The following is a 23,455-nucleotide window of genomic DNA, read 5'->3' as shown; positions in this document are numbered from 1 at the left end:
TGCTAGCCTGCTTCAGAGCACACATGGGAAGAGAGCTAGGCCTGGGAAGGCAAACAGCAGGGCCTCAGTCTGGGGCACAATGTCACACTAGACCCCTATGTACTTTTTCTTTAAGCTAGTTTTATTGACATTGATGATAGAAATGAGACATGTCATTTGGGCTTTAAACTGCATTTCCCATCAACCTCTGTCACATCTCTGGCCCCTTAAGTGTCGTGTTTGGACCTTAAGTGGCAAATGTAGTCAGCAGTATGTAAATCCTGTAGGTTTCAGTGAATTGGTTTATCAGACGCTCTCAGGAATAATGGTTTCATGTTCCTAAAACAATCTTTGCACTTTGTTACTCTGCACATTTGAGAACTCATTAGAATAAGGCAACTAAAAGATTTGACTTACCTAAGGAAAGCAATATTTGTTATGCTACACAGACCGAAGACTTCCCGCTAACCGTAAATCAAACATACGCAGACAACGCGTATCAGTGCATTTCAAACATTAGTTCATTGTGTAGAGTTAATAGAAACTGCATTTAAGAGTCCATTAAAGAGCATCATTTTCTAAAGAAGTACCTCCATTGTACAGTCGTGGCCAAAAGTTTTGAGAATTACATAAATATTGGAAATTGGAAAAGTTGCTGCTTAAGTTTTTATAATAGCAATTTGCATATACTCCAGAATTTTATGAAGAGTGATCAGATGAATTGCATAGTCCTTCTTTGCCATGAAAATTAACTTAATCCCAAAAAAACCTTTCCACTGCATTTCATGGCTGTCATTAAAGGACCTGCTGAGATCATTTCAGTAATCGTCTTGTTAACTCAGGTGAGAATGTTGACGAGCACAAGGCTGGAGATCATTATGCCAGGCTGATTGGGTTAGAATGGCAGACTTGACAAGTTAAAAGGAGGGTGATGCTTGAAATCATTGTTCCTCCATTGTTAACCGTGGTGACCTGCAAAGAAACACGTGCAGCCATCATTGCGTTGCATAAAAATGGCTTCACAGGCAAGGATATTGTGGCTACTAAGATTGCACCTAAAGCAACAATTTTATTAGGATCACCAAGAACTTCAAGGAAAGAGGTTCAATTCTTGTAAATAATGCTTCAGGGCATCCAAGAAAGTCCAGCAAGCACCAGGATCGTCTCCTAAAGAGGATTCAGCTGCGGGATCAGAGTGCCACCAGTGCAGAGCTTGCTCAGGAATGGCAGCAGGCAGGTGTGAGCGCATCTGCACGCACAGTGAGGAGAAGACTTTTGGAAGATGGCCTGGTGTCAAGAAGGGCAGCAAAGAAGCCACTTCTCTCCAAAAAAAACATCAGGGACAGATTGATCTTCTGCAGAAAGTATAGTGAATGGACTGCTGAGGACTGGGGCAAAATCATATTCTCCGATGAAGCCCCTTTCCGATTGTTTGGGGCATCTGGAAAAAGGCTTGTCCGGAGAAGAAAAGGTGAGCGCTACCATCAGTCCTGTATCATGCCAACAGTAAAGTATCCTGACACCATTCATGTGTGGGGTTGCTTCTCATCCAAGGGAGTGGCCTCACTCACAATTCTGCCCAAAAACACAGCCATGAATAAAGAATGGTACCAAAACACCCTCCAACAGCAACTTCTTCCAACAATCCAACAACGGTTTGGTGAAGAACAATGCATTTTCCAGCACGATGGAGCACCGTGTCATAAGGCAAAAGTGATAACTAAGTGGCTCGGGGACCAGAATGTTGAAATTTTGGGTACATGGCCTGGAAACTCCCCAGATCTTAATCCCATTGAGAACTTGTGGTCAATCCTCAAGAGGCGGGTGGACAAACAAAAACCCACTAATTCTGACAAACTCCAAGAAGTGATTATGAAAGAATGGGTTGCTATCAGTCAGGATTTGGCCCAGAAGTTGATTGAGAGCATGCCCAGTCGAATTGCAGAGGTCCTGAAAAAGAAGGGCCAACACTGCAAATACTGACTCTTTGCATAAATGTCATGTAATTGTCGATAAAAGCCTTTGAAACGTATTAAGTGCTTGTAATTATATTTCAGTACATCACTGAAACAACTGAAACAAAGATCTAAAAGCAGTTTCGCCCTTTTGGCCATGACTGTACTGTACATTGCATAAAGTACAGCTGCAAGCAGATGCTTATGTATGAACATATTTATATTTTAAAATTGTTTTTGTGCTGAATGGAGGAAGTAAAAATCATCACAACAGCCTCTCCAGAGCATATATGCTACGGTGACATTCTTTTCTCTCATTTTGTCTCTCAAACCATTTCTCATCAGGTAGTCTTGTACTGCAAAACAAAGAGCCAGTGGTTTTAACCTTCCGCAAAACTTAACAACAGACTCCAGCTAAATAACACTAAGTGGATTCTACAGTTTCAGCCCATAATGAAATTAAAAGAATAGTTTGACTTGCCAAATAGATGTTTTTTTTTTTTTACAGTCTCTTGAAATTATAGGCAACAATGCAATTGTATTTGTCTTCAAGGGCCCCAGAGAGAGATGCAGCTTATGGGTCGGGTTGCCATCATGTCATTTTGAAAATTCACACAAGGGGAAGCATTTTTCCTTTTTTTTTTTTTATCCTGAACAGCTTTTGCTTTACATTTCAAGCAAATGACATGTAGCTTCATTGTTGCTGTCTTCTTTTCTTTCATAGAATGTCTTTTTTTATCTGCTACGCTGTCTGTGTTTGTCTGTTGAGAGATTATTGTGCATCAATCTTTCTCTCTATATATATAAAAATCTCATCAGTTCACAACCTTTCCCAGTTTATGAGTCATTGGCATCCATGCTGCCTCTATTGCATAAACCTTTTACATAATGGAGTATTGGAGAACAGTGGGATTGAAGAGGATTGAAATATCATAGGGAAAGAGCATAGTATCAAATATTTATTGTAAGCAGCTCTTAAAGTTTTCTTGTAAAAAGCTGAAGTAGATCACAGGTCAGCCAGAGGAAAGCATTCAGTGTCTACTGTGAGAGCCGGAGTTCTAAAGCGAGGATTTTTTTGTTTTATTTGGTTGCAGAGATTACCTTAGTTATTGTAATGTAGATTGTGTGTCAATTGCTAATATCAAGATTTGTTTTTATATATTTTGTATATAAATTGTATATTTTTAGCGCCGTAGCATACTAACAGCATGCTGTGTTTTAGTTGTTAGATGTTTTGTGGTAAAACCCTATTGGAAAAGTGGCATCTCTAAATCCATCACTTTTAAAGAACAACTGTGCTCTAAGAAGGCACTAGGCAGCTCACTAGGTTTTGGAAAGCAATCACAGTATTGTGAATTTTCAGTGATTTGTCCGTTTCTGTGAGTTGTGTGCACATTATGCTTTAATGCATGGCATCTTTAATAATCATGCTCCACTGTTCCCTGAGGAGGAAAATCTCAATTCGTCTCCACTGTTTATCATTTCTGAGCTGAGTTCTGCGAAACATCAAAAGACCGCCATGCCAGTTAACATAGCTCACAGGGTGGCTCTGGGCAAAATGGGGGGTTGAGGGGTAGCTCTGAGGGTGGGCAGACACTTTGTGCATCAGTGTGAGGGATTAGTTATCTCTGGTGATGACTCTCAGATGGACAGTCATGCAAAGAGAGCCAGGAACACATGCCATCACTACAAAAAGTCCAGAAGAATGCCTTGTTGAAAACATCTAGAGATCACACCGACTGTGTGTGTGTGTGTGTGTGTGAGAGAGAGAGAGAGAGAGAGAGAGAGATAGAGTGGGTGAGAGAATGAGCATAAGTTTCATTAATCTACAGATTCATAAAAATAATACAAAAAACAAAACAAAAAAGCTTGAAAGATTAGTTGAATTCTGAAAGTTTTAGTGCCAATGTTTTACCTGTGAACTCCTGTTGTAATTTTACAGTCTATAACCTTTAAAAAAAAAAAAAGTACAGTCAAAGAGCGTATTTAAATAAAGTTTAATAAGACTCTTGAGAGGCTCACAAAAGTGGGGAGTAAGAAAAATCCTATGCTGACTTTTGTGTCAGCACATTGACATACTGTCAGGATGGATTTTGCTGATGAAATTATTTTCAAGACAAGCTCACAGTTCTTTCTTTTTGTTTTCTCTCGTGATGGAGTGTAGATGAGTGAGCTAGATATGATGTCAAAGATGATCACACATCATTCAAAGATCCTGATATTGTGGTTGTAAGCTTTAAGTTACACACAGTTACATGAAATTGCACTCGCAACTCTTTTTACTCCTGTGATGACAGATTTCTGTGTGAAATAATAATAATAATAATATTTTTTTTTATAACAGCTTAATTTCATGCATCTGAAATTGATTGGATCATGAAAAGTGGGCTTTCCAGAAATGATTTTTTTCTAAACTTGTCTATTGTCAGTGATTAATCAGTGCATATTTCTGTAAAGAAAAGATATATATATTTTTATTTATTATTATTTTTTTTAATAAAAATGTAAAAACTTGCTCCACCTTTGAAATTACTTTTCTTTTCTGCTGATGTAACCAAGGTCACTTGGGTGAAAACATAAAAACTAATTGAGAAAACTATGCGAAAAGATTTTTTTAAAAGATCATTTCCCTCTGGATTAGTTTCATTCGAAAAAGTCACATAATGGAAGCTAAACGTGTCTCTGTCATGTTGTCTTTACTGTAGATCATGATAAATAAACTCTTTTGTCACATTTTTGCTGGAAGTTGGCCTGTATAGTTAAACGTTGTAAACAGTGTGTTTTAAGTATTCAGTTATTTAGTTGATACCCTTTTAAAGACCTCTGCACTAAACTGATGCCTTGGCGTTCCATCACTTTTATTATAGACTCCATGATCCCAGATCCAAGTCACTATTAACATGAGCAAATGTTCACCTATCCAGTGCAGTGGTCTCCCCACATGAAATGGATCTAACTGTTCGGAGAGGGTCATCGCTTTATCCTTGAGAAACTGAGAATCCATTCATCGGCTCGGCTTGGAAACCTGACTGACGCAAATGGATCATTGGGAATATGAGTGTCCCAGCAGTAATTATGTTACAACGAAGCTACCGCACACGACCAGAGGGTAGGGGGTGGGCGGTGGTGAAGAGAATAGTGATACTTCTCTTGTTTCATTACAAGTTTTTTCCCCCTCTTTTGTCCTTTTTTATTGTCATGTTCACACACACAGACAGTGCACAACGAGTGCCTGCTTTAAATCAGTCGTGACATTTACCATGTGCTGAAAAGTGAACTTCACAGTAGCATGTCACACCTAACGACTGTGCAATCAAAGGGAAGTTTTAAGTGAGGCTAGTTGCACTATTTCTTTATTCTTTTCTGCTTGTGACTTTCTACATTTTCCGATGTCTTTTGTGATTTTTTTCTCTAAAATATTTAGCAAGTGCTGAAAGAAAATGATGTAATGGATGATCAAGGAAGGGATAGAGATGGGAACAAGAGCCATATTGAAGTTTTCTCCATGGCTTTTTCAGCACGGCCCCCAAGGCATCTTCTCAGTCAAAGTCACCTTGTGTAGTCTGCCCCTCTCCCAGCTCTCGACCTTGCTAAAATCCTTGATTGATTGTGGGCATGTCTAGTGTATGCTCTGCATTCTCTCACTGTGAACGTAGCATGTTTGTAATTTGAAGTAATAGACATTCTATTCACAACAATAGTGTAGTTTATAGTATATTTTTATATGAATTTTGGAATATTGGTGGAAAAATTGCATTAGAATCACTAAATGCTGGATTATACTGCACAATTTACCCAGATTTTTGTGCTGATTTAAAGTCTGGAGAAGTTATTGCCAGTTGTCGAAAGTCAGAGCCATTCTGCAGATTTGAGTTGACAGATTTCACAGAAAATCGCTTAGTGTCTGATGGTCACAGACTCAGACTTTTTAGCTTCAGACTATGAATCTGTTCTGATTTTAAAAATGTTAACTTTTCAGCCTTAAGATGTGATTCACATTTCCAGATTGCATAAAAAACTTAATTGAGATTGATAAAAGTAAAAAAAAAAAAAAAGTTTTATCCATTCATCAATCCATTCTCTAAACAGCTTGTCCTATGTTGGGTCATGATTAATGTTCTATTAATTTATTAATTAATTGTTTTATTTATGAGCCTATTACTTTTTTTAACTATAAATAAAGTAATTGATTACATTTAATAAAAGAGCCTCAGTGGCTATAGTGTCAGTTTCTATTTTGCTGTTTTTTAATTGCAAATTGCTTAACACATTTTGATGCATTAAAGCCGCAAAATTGGATAGAAACAGAATAAGAAAGTTAAAGGCAGTAACAAAGTGAACAGAAGTGAATCAATTTAATGATAATTGGTGATTTGAGATAACATGGATAACATTGACTGACACTTACCTATAAATGTAAAAACCTTTTCACAATTGGTAAAATTTAAAGAATACTGTGTAAAAGAAACGTTACGTTGTCTGCAGTTATTACTGCTGTTCAAGCCTGGGAGAGTTTGGATGTGGTGATGGCATTTTGGAGGTGAGAAGTGGCTTTCTCTCGCTCACCTCCCTGCCTCTGACACCGAGCTGTCCCCTGTTATAGTTATACATGAGCTGCGCGGAAGATCGTCTCGGCTGGCATTGATCCGGACAGGGAGTATAGCATGGTCAGAGGAGAGTTGTTGAATGGAGCGTGCAGTCATTAGCAGAGATTAACCACCCAATGGCTGCCTGCTCAGCAGTATCATAGAGCTACTCATCAAACAAACACTATATGAACAACACCGAGATAATGACAGAGATCGGACTGATGAGACACAAGTAAATTTAGAATCTGTAAGCATCTGCAGAGGGTTTGAATGAGAATTTGAAGTGTCAGTGGTGCAAAGTTGATATGTGTCATCTTGTTTTTTTGGAAATGTCTTTTTTGGTTACACAGGACTTTGTTTCTCAGAATTGTGCTTAACAGTATCTAAATACAGCTTTGTGTTTGGGTCAGCCAATGATAAACACAGTATTCCGTCACATACGTAGTAACTTGGAGCTCTAGGGACATGCCTTTTAGATCATATTTCACTAATAGTATTGTATAAAGTCCCCTTTAAGGAAATATTCACCTCCTCTGTCGTTTTCCGCTGTGTGAAATGAAACTTGTTTATTTTTAATCACATCCTTCCTTTTTGTGATGCAAACTGCAAGTTTCCAGATTTAAGCATTACATCAGCTTTGAATGACAAGACGTGTTTAGAATTAGTCACATTTTTGAGAACATCAGTCATTGACATATAAGATTTAGCATTGAAATGTGGCCTCCTAGTTTTTATTGTGTCCCAATATATCGCTAAATCTATCAGATTGATCCTGTCACGCCTAAATGAGATTCTCTAAAGCCATGTGAGATTTATATAAGATCATTTAGTTTTTCACCTCAAGCATTATCTACACACCCTGCCCTATTCTTTATTCTGTTCTATTATTATATTTTGCATAATGAAATGCTGAAATATAAATGTAGAAAATCTGTAGTTCAGGCCTGTGTAAGATTCCTCATATTTCAGTCTCCCCTCCAGGGCACTTTTTTTTTTGGTTGACATGTACATATGTACCATTCTCCTGAAACAGTGCTCATATCCTGATCATCTCAACTTGAGAAGAATGTGGAATGTGTTTCAAACTCATTTGTCCTGCCGCATAACATCACCTTAAGCCATGTTTTAAAAAGGAAGTTAACATGGTGTGAAAAGTTCGTTACGAGTGAGCGCGTGCAGCGTTATTCCATCTGCGCTAGCACAGAGCACAGAGCTTCATTTCTTCACGCACACCCCTTTGCTGGATCTTATTAATTATATCTCATTAGTTGCCTTGGAAACAGAGGTGAGGGAATTTAGAGACTTAACAAGGCAAAGAATGAGAAGATGAGAGTCAGAGAGAAAGGAAGCAAGAAACAGAAAGGAAGAAAGACAGCAGAAAAAAAAGTGTGAGGTGGAAGAGGGGAAAGTGGCGTTGTCAGATTAGCATCGGGAGACATTAACAACGACAAAGCTGCCAAGAACGGATGCTTTACCATGGACTGCTGGGAAGGAAGATAAGCACACATTCACAAAGGCAGACACCAGCAACCCTCCTCCCAATCCAGGCCAGGGCCGCCCCATCTGCAGGTACACAGCCACCTCTTAGGAGCAGAACAAAAGCCCAGGCTCTCCACCCTCGCCTTTTCCCTTGTTTTCTTATGTCAACGCGTCAGTCCAAATGAATCCCAAAAGTCTTCCCACCAGACCCGCAACTGCAACACCACACTAAATAGAGGCAAATCAATCCATTGATGTTTGCAATATGCTGATTGTATGGTCGGTCAGTGTGGTCATTTGTATTTCAAAGTTGAAATACAACATGGTCTACTGCAGATCTGTCCAATTTTATGGCTTCATCCTTCTTTGGTGTGTTATCGAATCGTGATTCATAGTTATGTAAGCTGGGAAGGTTTGAGCTTCTTATCAGTGGAGGCCAAAAAAAGGGAAGCCTGGTGTTGCTTGTTTAATAAAGTAACAAAAAAACACAACGGATGAGAAGAATAGAAAGTGTTCGAAAGAACGGAAGAGCGTGCTGTGAAATGGCTTTGGTTGTAAGCATAATAAACATGGTTGGAGAACACACAGGAGATGGACTTGTGTAGTTGTTATGTCTCCTACACACAGGAAGATAACAAGGGGAAGTATCAGAGCAGATGCTTGTCCCAATGGCTCCTGTTCCCCTTTTCTTCTCTCTCTTTCTCTCCCTCTTCCTCTCGCTTTCTCTTTCCCACCCCGTCTAGCTGTTTCGATAATGTCTCTGGCTGCCATTGGCTGGCTGCTATTGGTCATCTGAAGGGGCTAGAAAAACAGGAAGTTGACAAGCAGGATGTAGGGAGTGCACTCTGCCCACAGCTTGTTCTGGGACGTTGAGCCTTGAGGTCGGCTTCGCACAGGAAACAACGCTGTCATGGTGGTGCCCGAGATTTTGGACACTGCCTGAAGTCTGAAAAGTAGTGACCCTCTCTTCTTTTTCAAGTGCTGTCACTAGGTTTCACTTTACACCATTGAAGTAAGGTAGGGAGGATTTTATATTGACATTGAATTTATATTCCCAGATGCTGTTACCTTTTTTAATAATTCAGTTTAGAGTTAATTTATTAGTATATATGCGAGTGATTATAAATATATGTTTATATATATATCACGTGTATATAGTTCATTATTTTTTTATATTATTTTTACATTATATATATATATATATATATATATATATTTATATATATATATATATATATATATATTTATATATATATATATATATATATTTATATATATATATATTTTTTTTACATTTTCAAATTTTCAAAAAGTTCAAATTTAGAATAAAAACAAGAATTCAAAATTATCCGTTATGAAGTAGTCAATTTATGCATGGTCTGTGTTTTCGTTTTTTTTTTATTATTAAAAAAGAAAACACTAAGTCAAAATAGTTTTCTTTTTGGAATAATTTTTTTATTTGACAGAAAAAATATATTCTCTTAATACTTTATACTTTTTAAATGCTTTTATACCTCTGTTTAATGTGTAAACAGTTTTATTATTATTATTTTTTATGGAAAATACTTTCACACTTGATGAGCTCTATAAATATATAGTACTTGGAAGTTTATTTGTAGCCTGTAGTCACTCATATTCTTGATATGTTTTCAATATAGTTCAGTAAACCCCAGTTTATACAGATAAGGGATTCGAGGAACACTATCCAAAATGATAGGTTTGTATGAAAGTGAGGTAGTAATGGTTTGGCGGGCAGATGAGGGAACGCAGTGTGTGATGTGTGAGGTAATTACAGTGGGAGTAGGGCATGTTTTATTGAGTGTGAAAAGGCCTGACCCCAGTACCAGACCTCCCACTCTCACATTGGCACGTTCCGAAGGGAGAGAGAGTGAGACGCCTATCACTAACACACGGCTTGTTTTTCTCACTTACGCTCACGCCCACTTGCACACGCATGCACAACACAGTCATTTACATTCATATAGACCCTCTCATCATGGGATCATCTAAGATACAATACACAATCCTCCCTAACAGTATGAAGGACATGGGAGTTGTTTATAAGACAAGGGAGTGTCAGCATGTCAGATGGGGCCTCTCCTCTTCACATCTTGAGCTGTGTGAGATAAATGCATGTTTAATATCTCACATGGAAGTTTAACCTGTATTATGTTAGATGATAAATTTTCTCAGTGTGTGTGAGAGAGTGTGTTTGCCCTGTATGTGCACCTGTGTTCGTTTGTGATCAAGTGAACGACCCATGTGTAACGAGGTCAGGGTCAGCGCAGTGAGCACATGGACATGTCTCACTAGAGATCGGCTTTGCTGTGCACATTCTGTGGGTCATGTACTCTTATTGATTTTCATGTCAGGCCTTAGCAGTTGCTCCTGTAGAGACATATTCCCTGCTTATTGATCATTGTGACTGCAAATGTTTGGTAAGCAGCTTTCAAAAATGCTGGACTGGTTTAAATCAAAGATAACCTTTTGACCAGGTGCACCGCATTAAGAGTGCACATTTGGAATGCATTTTTGCGAATATATTATTGCATGTTTTACTCAAGAACTGTACTGTTGCCACAAATTACATCACATGTCAGTTATCTTAATGTTCACTTAGTTTTACATTCTCTACCGTTCATTTTTGGCTTGATAGCATGCCGTGAAAGAGTGTGTAATATTCAGGAGAGCTGATGTAATCAGCAGTGGTTTCGAACTGCTGCCCATGTCCTGGAGTGCTGGTGTGATCCAACAGGCCCTTATTGGATCCCATCCACAGCCTTCAAGCCCCAGTGCTTCCACCCTACTTTTCTATAAACCCAGCTTAGATAGGTGTTTTTTTGTGACTTCTGCTTTTGAATTAAACTGCGAGGTTACTACATACATTATCTTTTATGTTGATCTGAGGTAAACAGTGATAAACCACACTGACCACAGTCACAAATTGTGACTGCAAGAAAGGCAATTTCATGTAAGTTTAATGTAGTCTTTAATAGGAATGCACTGATATGAAAATACTGGCCGGTACTGATAAACTGATATTAAAATTCACATATTAATACACTATTTTGTCTAAATTAATCAGTTTATGTTGCAAGTGAATTTATTTTGAGATATACTAAATATCAGCCTACATTTATTGTTACCAAATTAATTGATGTGTTTTTCTGTGCAACACAAAATATATTTAAAGATATTAAAGATATTTTTGTAAATACAATGAGAGCAATAGGGTCCAACTGTTGTTTGAACCTCAAAATTATTCCTTTGTAAGACATATAGGATGAGTACATGATGAAAGAATTGAACTCGACTTGACTCGTCTTGAAATACACTCTTCTGGACCAGATTAATTACAGGAAATAAAGGTGAAGTGAGGGAAGAGGAGGGATGCCAGAAGCATTGTCATTGGAATGAGATTTAAGCAGCCGTTTATATATCATTAGCATTGTGATTGACAGCATTAAATGATCATGCTCTAGGCACTTTTTTCTTTATAAAGACCATAAAGGAACTCCCTGTTTGTCACAAAAGCTAGAATCTGTAGGGTTGGTAGAAGAAGAGGTTATTTACATTATTTCTCATTTACTATAAATGTGTAAAACAAATAGAGTTTCTATCAGATACACTCACATAGCTCCCTTCAGTTAAATATAACTGTAGCAGATAAGCCATGTACAATATATCATCAACACAGTCAGTAGAGTGAGATAATCAGAGAACTAGTGTTTATAATGAACTAGAATACACCAGACTTTTTTTTCCTTTTGTCTTTCTATGTCAACATGCTAAATATCCACTGCATTTCTGTTAAATTCAGCCTTGGTGACCATAAGAAACAACTTCTTCTTCTTAAAAAAAAAACAAAAAAAAAACACCATATGCCAACACCATATTTTTGATTTACTTCTGTCTATAATTAATTTGAATAAATTCTGTAATTGCACATGTTCTGTATAAATTAACATTATAGTCTAAACAAATGTCTAGGCTCATGGACAGCCTGAGTTAAACCAGGCCTTATGAAACAGGGCCAAATGACATCCATTCTCCTGTATCTCTGTACGAGACACCACCTCTCCACCAGTGTGCCAGAATGTTTCAGAGAAATAAACAGAGACTCACGATCAACAAAACACACTCGTGAGGTAATAGAATCCCGTTCCGGCGTGCGCAACAAAAGTCTTTCAGAGCTTCAGTCAGCCTGCCTGCGCTGCAGGACCGTAGCTTGTCTATTTCTGTTAAGTTGACAGAAATGTCATGACACAATGCATTATGCTTCTGGACCCGCAGACGAGCATGACAGCTCACAAATATGATTTAGAGCTCCAAGCCTGGATACATGTAATTATGTTGTGCTGTGTTTGAATAAGCAGAACAGCATTGTTATGCACACAACAAACACAGATAAAGCCTGCAACTTTAACCATGTACATTTTTAATCAAGGAGCTCATAAGCCTCGGATGGTTAATCCAAATGTTTTCATTTCAGTTTAACTGATTAAAAAGTGAACAAATAAACTGTTCGTTTTCAATATCTCAAGTTTAAAGTTGTTCATCGACTGTAAATAGATTGTGATGCATTTGCAGTCGATCCACTCAGCATAGTTTCAACCCAACACAAATCATCATTGTTGTAGGTTTTGTGAACACTTCCACCGTGAAGGTTTTTCAGTTTTGAAAAAAACATGTATTTTTTATTGATCACAAAATTAGCGTATTAGAATGATTTCTGAAGGATCGTGTGACGCTGAAGATTAGAGTTATGGCTGCTGAAATTTCAGCTTTGCCATCGCATAAATAAATTACATTTGAAAATATTCTGGATTTTGAACAATAGTGTATAACTTTAAAAGGAAATGATTAAATTAATAATAATAGTATCATAAATAATAAATGAATAATCCGTCTGTCAATCCACTCTGCATTCTTTCACCTTTTTCAAATCACCCTGGAAAACGTCCATTGTTGTATAGGTTTTCTAAACACATTTTCATCATGAAAGTTGAATATGCCTGGCACTCATAACAAACAATATGCACATGTCGTGAGGATGAGCATCGAACGGAGAGCTGACTGTTTTTCCTTCCTGCTGGGGGGATATGGTGACTGAGAAAGAACAGTGTTGGACTCAGAGGCCTGGCGTGATGCGGTATAGGGAAATGTCTGATTTTGCCTGCCTGCTGTCAAAGTTTCCTTCTGTGGACAGACAGCGTGATCTCACTCCTAATAGAGACCTGCAGACACCTAAACACCCATTTCTGTTCAGTCAGTAATTATAGTGTTTATTTCCTGTGGGTCACTCACAGCCTCCTGGTCATCAACTTCCACATCTTTTTGCTGGCATTGTGCGGCTACAAAGCGGGTTGCGCTCTTTCGGCCTCTCTGGAGGAGACAGTGTCTGCTCTCCCTCAGCCTCTCTCAGATGTGAGATGTGGTTACATAGGCATTTTCTATTTACGTGTTCATCTGTGTCCATGCTGGACGGAGATGATGAATGCTCGCTCTGAGAGGTAGCCGGCCGGTAGGGGAGAAAGAGACAGAAGTGGGAGACGGAGCGACTTGTGGGCTCCCCGGGGGCAAACTGTGCTCTGAACCTTCTTGACTTGGCTTCCACGCTCTCTCTCACATGTGAATTGCCTCATCTGGCCCAGAGGATTTAAACTAATGTCAGCCCGAGACTGGGTGTACTCTTAATCATCTTAGGAGTGAGAGCTGGCAGCAGCCGGGGTTATGAGAGGCAAAATGAGGCCTGCTTGCTGTCTCCTGAGACGCTGTGCAGAGCCAGGGTGTTTGTGCTTGTGTCCTAGGTTGTGTCAGAGAGAGATGCAGACAGAGAGATACGTGGGAAGGAGGGAAACGAGTAAAGAAAACAGGGCGAGATGACCGAAGAGACATTATGCACCATGTGCATTCTGAAACCAGACAGATGACTTTATGACCCGCTTATTGGTGTCATATTGGCTTATCTGCTAAGGCTTGCTTCTCTTTAAGCCTGAAGTCAGCAGGAAACATCCACATGCTTTTCGTCTCTGCGTATTAGTCTGCTTATTTTCATTCAGTTAACTGTCTGTCACATAGCTGTCAGTCAGCCATGGGACGCCGTTGTGATGCCTATTAAAGATTGTTTTAGGTAGTCAATGCTTGAGAGAAAGTTCTGTATGAGTATTCGACAGATAGGATTGAGTAGATGTTTTTGTAGGGTATGTAAAGAGAAGTGTTTGAGTTCTGGCCAGTACCAAGAAGCCAATAGTTATTTTCTTTAGCCTGATAACAAAATTACATTAAATAATAACATTCTTAAATATTTTGTCCAAATAAACACTAAACTAAAAGTAAATTTAGGCATCGCAACATTATTAAGATTACATTGCATTCACTTTAATGTATAGTATAATTTTACAGATTGAACTATTAATATAGTTAAAGATTTAGTCCGTTTTAGAAATCAACAGTGGTAATCTAAATATAAAAACAGTGGGAATTAGCATCACAATTACCAGTCTACTAGCCAGTGTTTTAGTTTTTGAGACTAATAATAAATGTGAGTGGGCCGATCTCCAGGTGTTGAAGAGAAGCAGGTGTGAAGATAAGAAATCATTGTGGGTCTCGGTCTTATATCCTTCCTGCATGTATAAGGCAGTGGAACACTTTGCATTTAGTCACTTTCATCTGCATCAGATCTCCTCTTTTGAGTTTTGCACATTTTAATGTGTTTTCTCTCTTTCTGTCTCTGTAATCTTCCTTCTTTTCTTTTTCTCTTTACTTCTCTCATTCTGATTCACAGATCGTGGTGTGGACACCTGAAGAAAAAGACGCAGAAAGAAAAAGAGTGAGAGAGAAAGACTCGAGAAGAAAGAGTGGAGTACAATGTGCTAGGGGAGTGAAGGCAGACAAACTCTCGTGTTTTTCTGATATTCTCGGAGTGTCAGAGAGACCAAGCAAGACGCCAAGATGGGACGGAAGAAGATACAGATCACACGGATCATGGATGAGAGGAACCGACAGGTCAGCAGCTTCTTTCCACATCATCCTTCCATAGGCGGAGCATGTGGCCACGGTGACTTGAGGCAAAAAAGCCACTAAATTGGACATAAAATGCCCCTGCACAAACAAATTAAAACTATTATGTCTGTTGCTAAAAAAGTGAATATGAATAGACAATGTCGATTAAATTAAGATCTGCTCATGTTGCACCATATTTCATTTTAGGCGTTTTTAAAGTGTTGTGCATTTTAACCAATCACGCAAACTTATGTTGAGTTTAGGAATGTAATGGCCAATCAGATGCGTTTGGATGAGTCATTGTTCAAATTCATCAGTTTTGTTGAATGCGTGAGCATTCACTGACTGAATTCTCTAATTATAAACAACACAGCACAGATGTGCATACAATGAAAGTAAGAGATTCCTTTCACAGTGTATAAAGCTTCAGTGAGTACATTTCACAGTGTATTTAGTTTTGTTTTTGAGAGTGCTTAAACTCGCGATAGATCAATGTTAGTGATAATGTCACTTTCTATGATTGCCGTTTTATTAACCGTGGAAAGGAAATGTTATGTAATTATTGATTTATTAATCAGCGTATTTATTTAATTGTAATCACGTTAAATACAAATTCAGTCCCATTAAACATCTTTTTTTTGCCTACATGACACCCATGTCTGGTTCTGGCCTAAAAAGACGGTTTTATGATGTTTAATACATTTGGCTGCTTTTAGCCTTACCTTGGAGTCGGGTTCACCCTCCGCATATGCATCCCTCTTTGAATTTCCAAAGTAATCTTGTGTTTCGGAACCTAGTGAGATGCTAGCTCAAAAGCATTTTTGGACATCATAGGTACATTTTGAATTAGGGATGCTCAATATATCACTACCATATTGGTGATCGATTAATATTACAGAAATATTTTTTATATCTTCTATTTTTTACATTTAAATTACTTCTGGTGTCATCTAACACTGACATTCTTAGGAAAGTCAATTCAAAGTTCAACAGATAAGATTAATTATTTAATAATATTGCTAATTTTATAACACTGATAATTGTTATCATCAAATATATGGTAAATGCAATAATCAAAATTAATATCCATTTTTTCATAACGTAAAATAGAATATTTGTATTCATAAATTCACTTGGAGGTTTTTAAATTTGTGTTTTTAAGTGTTTGATTTATTTAGATAAAATATTTAACATTTAAATAAGATTTTACCATTGGCCATTAACAACATAATCATCCATAACAGCCTGGATTTTAATATTGGATTTTTAATATTAAAAAATGTTAAGCAGCACAACCATTTTCTACATTTATAACAATGAGAAATGTTTCTTGAGCAGCAAATCAGAATATTAGAATGATTTCTGAAAATTCAGCTTTGCCATTACAGTAATAAGTTACATTTTACATTTATTTCACATTGTAATAATATTTCACACTATTACTGTTTTAAAAACTGGATTTCAAACTTTTGAATAGTACTGTATGTTATTTAAGAAATGTTTTGTGTATAGAACTTGAATCCCTGTGTGAGCAAACACAACAGGCCTGAAAGACCCATTTGATTATTGCTTAGTTTGGGCCATCTGTTCATTGGCTAAACATGTTGTCCCAGCATTCCTGGAAACACACACGGCAAAAGCCATAAAAAAGGGATTGGGACACATTTCCAGCCATATTTACAGACGTAGCTCCCACACACCACCCTGCAATTTCGGTCCGGACAAGCTGATGAGGCAGACAGAGCTGGTGCGAGCCAGTCAGTGTGGCAGCAGCATGGAGCAAGGGGTGACTGGGGTGAAGTGGGGCAACTATGGCCTCCCTAACCCCCTAACACCCCACCACAACCCCCTCCCCACCCCGCTCTCTCCACACTATTGGGTTTGTGCAGGGTCCGGGCATGGTCCATTGCTCTCTGTGGTTGCAGCTGCTTGGTAGTAATTAGGAGCAGCCACTGCACCACGGCACCCTCTCATTACACGGAGGGACAGTGGGACGTGCTGTCCCCTTTTCTCTCTCCATCTTCCTCTTTCTGCTTCTCTCTATTTTCCTGTCCAATGATCTGGACAGAGACAGACTGGAATTCACCCTTGTCTACTTACGCTAAATATAAATAACATAACACAGTCCTGTCTGGACAGTCATTACAGAGAAAGGATAACACACAAATAAAACAGATGTGAGGCACATATAGTGTCGCTCAAACACACATGGCATGTCTAATGTCCATTTTAAAAAGGGGAAGTCACTCTATTTGTCATTTTTAAGGATTTGATCATGAAAAAAAGTATGCGTTAGTCTGCATTTCTCCAGCTAGACTTGCACCCATTCACACCCTCTCAAAATATAATTTGCACTGTCTCGTCATTGAAATAACTTTCTTGCCGTGCTCACGGAAAGCTAATTGAGGTTTTGCTCACTCTCCTGAGGGTGATAACATAACAGCCCATGCCCTCCTCCCTCCTGGCCCCCAGCTCTCCTCCCACCTCTCTGACAGTTACTGTGGAGGTAGCAGTTCAGCCAAGTGAGAAACTCGAATTTACAGGACAGGCCAATTATCAGCATAACACCAGGTCCTGGGTGGGATCCAAATAGGAAGGCAGGCAAAGAGAAGATGTCTACTAGAAACATCAGCATCTGCACTACCTGCCCCAGCTTACAACATCAGCAAAAAAAAAAAAAAGCAAGAGAGGGGAGAAAGATTCAAGAAAAAGAAGAGAACGTTAATGTAAAATCACTTTATGACTGGCTGTTTTTTTAGTTCAGTGTATCCAATCTTAGTGGGATCTTTTACCCAAATTTAGTTTGTATGTTGTTTTTCCAGCAACACAGAAGAAATAGAAACCATTTTTAAAAACAGAATCCGCTGTTGCTCATCATGAACCGCCATCATGGCAGATTTTAATAAAAATCTTGATTATCATGGAAAAGATACAGTTTATTGGATTTTGCGACACTGAATCACGTCTGTTAAGTACAGAGTGTTAAAATATATTTTGTGTTCCATGGAAGAAAAAAATTCATACATGTTTGGAATGACACGAGGGGAATAAATCATTTTTGGATGACACCTTTAGAATTCAGTTTCTCACTGTGGCTCACAACTTTAAACGTATCACAATACCGCCTTCTTTTCTTTTGCTGCCATACACACGTAAGCACAAGAGACAATACACCGCACGGTAATTAATAATTAATTTTGTCCGTCAGAATCCAAATTTCACAGCACTCATTGGAGAAAGCGGTTATCAGTGGCGTACAGGCTCGGCTGTGAGTGAGGTCGACTTGCTCAGCAGAGAGTTTTTGGAGACATACGAAGAAAGATGTAAGCCCTTTATTAGCTTTTGCGTGCATTTGCACAAAGTTCTTCCCCCTCACTAGCGTAAACCCAGTCTCTTGCTCGCTCTAGGGTGCTCTCCTCATCCTGGGGAGATGGCCATTAGCATACTGGGCCCGCTGAAAGAAGACAATTAAAATCCTAATCTGCACGGCTGTGCCGGGAGCTATCTTTATTCATTGCATTAGAATGAGAGAATGCCTTAAGTGGCCTAATTAAATACAGTGGCGGTACTGCACGCAGCACAGGCTTCAGCAGGGGTGTCTCGTATCATTTTGAGAAGGGCTCTGGAAAGCCTGTTGACCTATCACGATTTATTTAGGAGAGCGTAGCAGGGGTCGAGAGGTCCGCAATTGCAGAATCTGTCAAAACAGTGGGTTCAGAGGCAGTCCGCGGGATGTTCATTGTACACGTATCCTGCAATATTATTCACCCCAAGGGGTTTGGAAGATCTTGGTGAGCGTTGGATCTTGCTCTTTGATTGATTTGCCAGGAAATTCACCTGGAAAAAGTCTGAACACACAACAGATGTTGATTCAATCATTGATTGAGTCCCATCAGTGGAAGAAAGAGATATGAATGCATTATTTTATGAGAATGAAGACAGAGCGTCTTGGTTCTTACTCGGCAGCATACTCATACTTTATGAAATATGGAGCTGCAGCCCTGTCCTTCTGGAGCTTTCCACCAAAAGCCCCTTAAGTGTGGCCTGTAGGAGGAGGATGGCATGACAGCGAAAGGAGAAGAAAAAGAGGAGAGGATTTGGTGAGCCTCAATGAACAGCTCAGGCTGACATGCTAATTGCAAAGCTGTGTAAGGGGAACGAATGCCATAATAGCACAGGAGGACAGAATGATCCTGAACCCCCCTCCCTCTCGCTCTCCACCTGTCCGTCGTCCACTCAGTACAAGCTCTGATTTCCTCTATGGCTCTTCAAGCCTGTAATTATTTGTCATGAAGATGTCGTACACCTGTATCATTTGCAGAGTGTGTGATAGTTGTAGTAACATGCTTTTGAATTACTCCCCTAGTATAAAACTTATAATTACGGTGATGGTCTCAAAAGGACCCTAATGAGTGCTGCCTGTCAGTGTGAAAACAGCATCACTCCATTGTAGCTCTGTGTGCTCTTGTGTTGTGACAGCTCTTTGATTCACAGAGGATGAAAAGTATTATCATGAACACTATAGTAAAGACTCAAGGGAAGAGTTCTGCAAAAGCACGCACAGGAAAACTCCTTGTTAAGCCGAGAGAGAAAAATTGTTGCACGCCATTTCATTAGGTACCTTTTGGCTTTGTTTCCATACAGTCGACATGCTCTCTCACAGCTGCGTTTGTGTGCCAGTGTGTGCGTTTGGACCTCTGTGCCTAACGACGTCCGCTGTACGCCATTAAGCAGGCTCACTAGGGGTAATTACCCAAGTCATTAAAAGTTTGATGATTTCACTGCTGGGTGGAGTCTCACCCGCCCTTGCTTTGGCTTACTTTTGCTTCCGCATGTCACATATTCAGAAGTGCCCTGCCTTGCTCTCTCGGTTTTTCATCCCTCTTTTTTTTATCAGGAAAAAAAAAATATGTACATCCTTCCATTCAGACGACTCTTCTTCTGTGTCTCCTAAAAGGTTCTGAGAGAACACCATTATTCTTTAATGAGGAAAACATGGTTTAGAAACTAGAGTAAAAAAAAAAAACAGATGGTGTTTAATCCTTGTATCATTCCTTCATTTGAATTTTGATTTAATATGAAAAAAAAAAAAACCCATAGAAAATAGTGCCTTTTTCCCTTTTATTTTTTCAAAATAATTGAAAAACAAAGATTCACCTTGAGTTTTTGTTTTTTCTTTCAGAGGTTGAAATTTATAAACAGCTTGAATATTTAATCTCCATTCTGCTGATTCATCAACCAAACTGTCATCAGTTCTTCCTCAGTTCCGCGCAGCAGAATAATAGTCCTCTGCTGCTCTGGTTGTAAGGATTGTTATAGCATTTATTTCAAATACATTTCTTCTCCTTTTCATGAAACTACAAGACTATAATGAATGGCTCGACACAAACCTGTTCACACTTTACATGTTAGTCAAATTTTTGGCACACTGCCTGTTTTATGTAGCTGACCAGATCTCACAATCTGTGTCGCAAAGCTGCATGATGGACATTACTGCGCATGCCACAAAGATTTTTTTTAAATATTTTGTTAATATCAGTTCAAGTAATCTGTTTAAAAAACATATGCAAACATCACAATCATTAGCAAATGATGGCTTTTATCTGCTTAGTTTATTTACCCCAAATTATAAAAGTGAACTAGGACAGTTGATCACCTAGATGTGTCCTAAAGCCGTATTATACCTTCTTTTTTGGAACACAAAAAAATAAGAAAAAATGTTAGTTTACCTGTTCAGTGCAGAGAATGGTGACTTTCAGTGTCATATGATTTTACACAAAAATGTTATTTATTATTAAGCCAAAATCGTGGCCATCACAATGCAGTCCTGTGTATATTTATGCAAGTTCACAGCAGTTAAAGTGCACAAGTGTGCCATTTTGAGACATCAATTTATAATAAATTTTAATATAACTCAAAGCCTACAGTATAAAAGAAGTTTATGCATGTGTTTTAAAATCTCTGTTTTGCTCTTGTGTTCAGAATGACAGATCTTTCATGAACGTTAGGATACATATGCTTATAATATACACAAATCAATGTGTTATTCTTTTCTTTTTTGTATTATTATTTAAAAATATTTAATTTATAACTAATTTAATAACTTCCATCTTGATTCATTTTATGATTTCTTTAGAACTTACTTGGTGACCCAGGCATGGAAGTCGTCATACCCTTACAAATCCAGCTGATGCCATTTCACTTGTAGGTGAATTTATTTCTATTAAAAAGAAAGCCCTATCTAGGCTCTGCCTGGTACAGTTTGTGTCAGGCCATTCGTTAGTCTGGTCTTTTGTTGAGAAAAAGAAGAAATGTATTTGTAATAAACACTTAAAAAATCCATACAGCAGAAGAATATTATTCCTTCTATATGGATCTGAGGAGGAACTGATAATGGCACAGTTTGATCTTTGGTTGTCCAATCAAAAGTTAGTTAGTTATACTTTACTGTTCAGCCTTGGCTGAAAATTGGTCTCTTTGAAAAAGTGGCGTCTTATTCCCACCCACATACAAAGATCGAATATTCAAGCTGTTTATTGATTTTACAAAGATTGCATTCACTTAACATACCCTTTTTAATATTGGATGACCTTAATTGATAGGCTGTAATTTCAGCTAAAGTGGATTATTTGAAGCAAAAAAAGGCAGTTTTGTTTTTGGTTTAACTAAATTAGAGTACAACTATAGGTTTGTAAGGGGAAATAGTGTGGGTGTTTTTCTGTCTGTAATTCATGTTTGATGACAACAACAATGAAATGCTCTAAAAAATGAAAGCTCCACCCTCCTCCCTTCAGTTATTCACCATCGAGGCGGAACTTTAACAACACAGAATGAATAATCTTAGTATTGCAGATGATCTTTATATCCGAAAAAAATCTGGTCAGGTCTTTTCCTGTCAGGCCTTTTGGCCTCATTATTCGTTCAAGAAACCAAAATATAGCTCTTTTCCAGATTCTAGTAAGCTGCTTATTTCAATATATTTTCATATTAGAAATAGATTATTTGTTTATAATTCATAATCAACATTTTGTACAACATCCTTGTTTTTTTTTTTGTTTTTTTATAAATCAACTATATATCAGTGTAATTCATTATTTAATTATGATTATAAATGTATGTATTTTATATTTCACCAAGCTTGTTATAGACACATTCTGTGTTTACCACCTTTGTGAAAACAATTATGCTTTGACATTTTTCCAAAATCTATCGGAGATCTCAGAATAGTTAAAGGGGTCATATGATGCTTTTTTAAAGATCATTATTGTGTGTATTTTGTGTAACAGAATATGTTGAGATGCTTTAACGTTAAAAAAACACATTAGTTTTCAAATACTATACATTATTGTAGGTTCTCTATGCTCCGCCTCTCTCAAATACGTAGTTTTCTACAAAGTCCCTCCTTCTGACAAGCGCAGTCTGCTCTGATTGGTCATCTGACCCAGTGCATTGTGATTGGCCGAACAGTGCAAGCACTTGTCGGAAATATAACATCCCTTTCCATAATCGCGAGCTTCATTTTTGAAAATAAATTTAAAGACTAAAGTGAATAATGTCCTAATGATACACACAGCATCTCCCTGACATGGCTGCTTCAACACTAACTGCGGTTACTGAAACCGCACCTTCTTTCGTTGCGTAAACATATTTCGCAAATATTTCCACACAGTGACGTAGACGTGGGGGCGTGTTTGAATGAGCTTGTAACACTCCAAAGAGAAACAAAAAATCTCAGTCACATTATATGACCCCTTTAAGTTACATACATTTAGGAACAGCTTTTGCTTCATGAACGTGCCTTAGATGCTTTAAAATTCTTTAGTCCTTATAGGAATTTTGCTGGATTATGGAATCACTTTTATCAGAGTACTTCCTTTGAAAGTATAGACAGTTTTTTTTCTAGCTTGTTTTGCCTTAATTGCTTTGATAGCTGACTTTGAACAGAATATAAAAGGACCAGTTATCACAGGTGAAGTTCATGTCGTGAATGAGGGTGAGAGATAAATGCATAGAGATTAGTCTAATTACAAGGTCACACTGGCTCAGTCCCAGCTGGCTGCCCCTGCCCTTTGGGTACTCAAACGCTCAGAACCCAGCAGTGAACTGTGGACCCAGGGCTACCTCTGCGTCCTGTGAAAGCTGATCCAGGCGGACAGGAGGGAGGGACTGCTGCCTGTCTCCCAGGCCTGAGTGCTCTTTGCTGGGAAGCAGGAGCCAGGAGGCTTGGGTCACTCTGCCAGCTGGTGCTATGGCACAGGCTTTCTCTGGACCACAAAGACCTCCTGCCGTTTGTTATCGAGATCACTGAAGCTGACATGCTGCTTTCGATAATATATCACCACTGGTCCCTTACCATGCTCTGATTCGATATAAGAGACATCCCCTCCAATGCCAGAGAACATTACAGGCCCACATGGCTTGTTTTTCCTGTTGACTCCCCTCCCTAAG

At 38.4% G+C, this 23,455-nt stretch overlaps 1 protein-coding gene across 17 annotated transcripts in view; it reads left to right on the top strand.

The window, feature by feature from the left end:
* LOC132156098 (myocyte-specific enhancer factor 2A-like) overlaps positions 1 to 23,455 on the top strand; it is a 91,628-nt gene that overhangs the window by 20,304 nt on the left and 47,869 nt on the right. For 16 of the 17 annotated variants that reach the window (XM_059564936.1, XM_059564933.1, XM_059564934.1 and 13 more), the window contains one exon: positions 14,790 to 15,010. In XM_059564936.1, coding sequence (XP_059420919.1) covers positions 14,957 to 15,010 — 54 coding nt within the window. In that variant the 5' untranslated portion in view covers positions 14,790 to 14,956. Of the gene's footprint in view, positions 1 to 8,866; positions 9,020 to 14,789; positions 15,011 to 23,455 lie in introns of those variants that run through there. The other variant, XM_059564935.1, reaches the window with a different exon arrangement.

Source organism: Carassius carassius, chromosome 13, assembly GCF_963082965.1.
Source record: "Carassius carassius chromosome 13, fCarCar2.1, whole genome shotgun sequence".
Taxonomy (NCBI): domain Eukaryota; kingdom Metazoa; phylum Chordata; class Actinopteri; order Cypriniformes; family Cyprinidae; genus Carassius; species Carassius carassius.
Note: the sequence above shows the minus strand (reverse complement) of the source record. Positions and strands in the feature narration are given on the sequence as shown.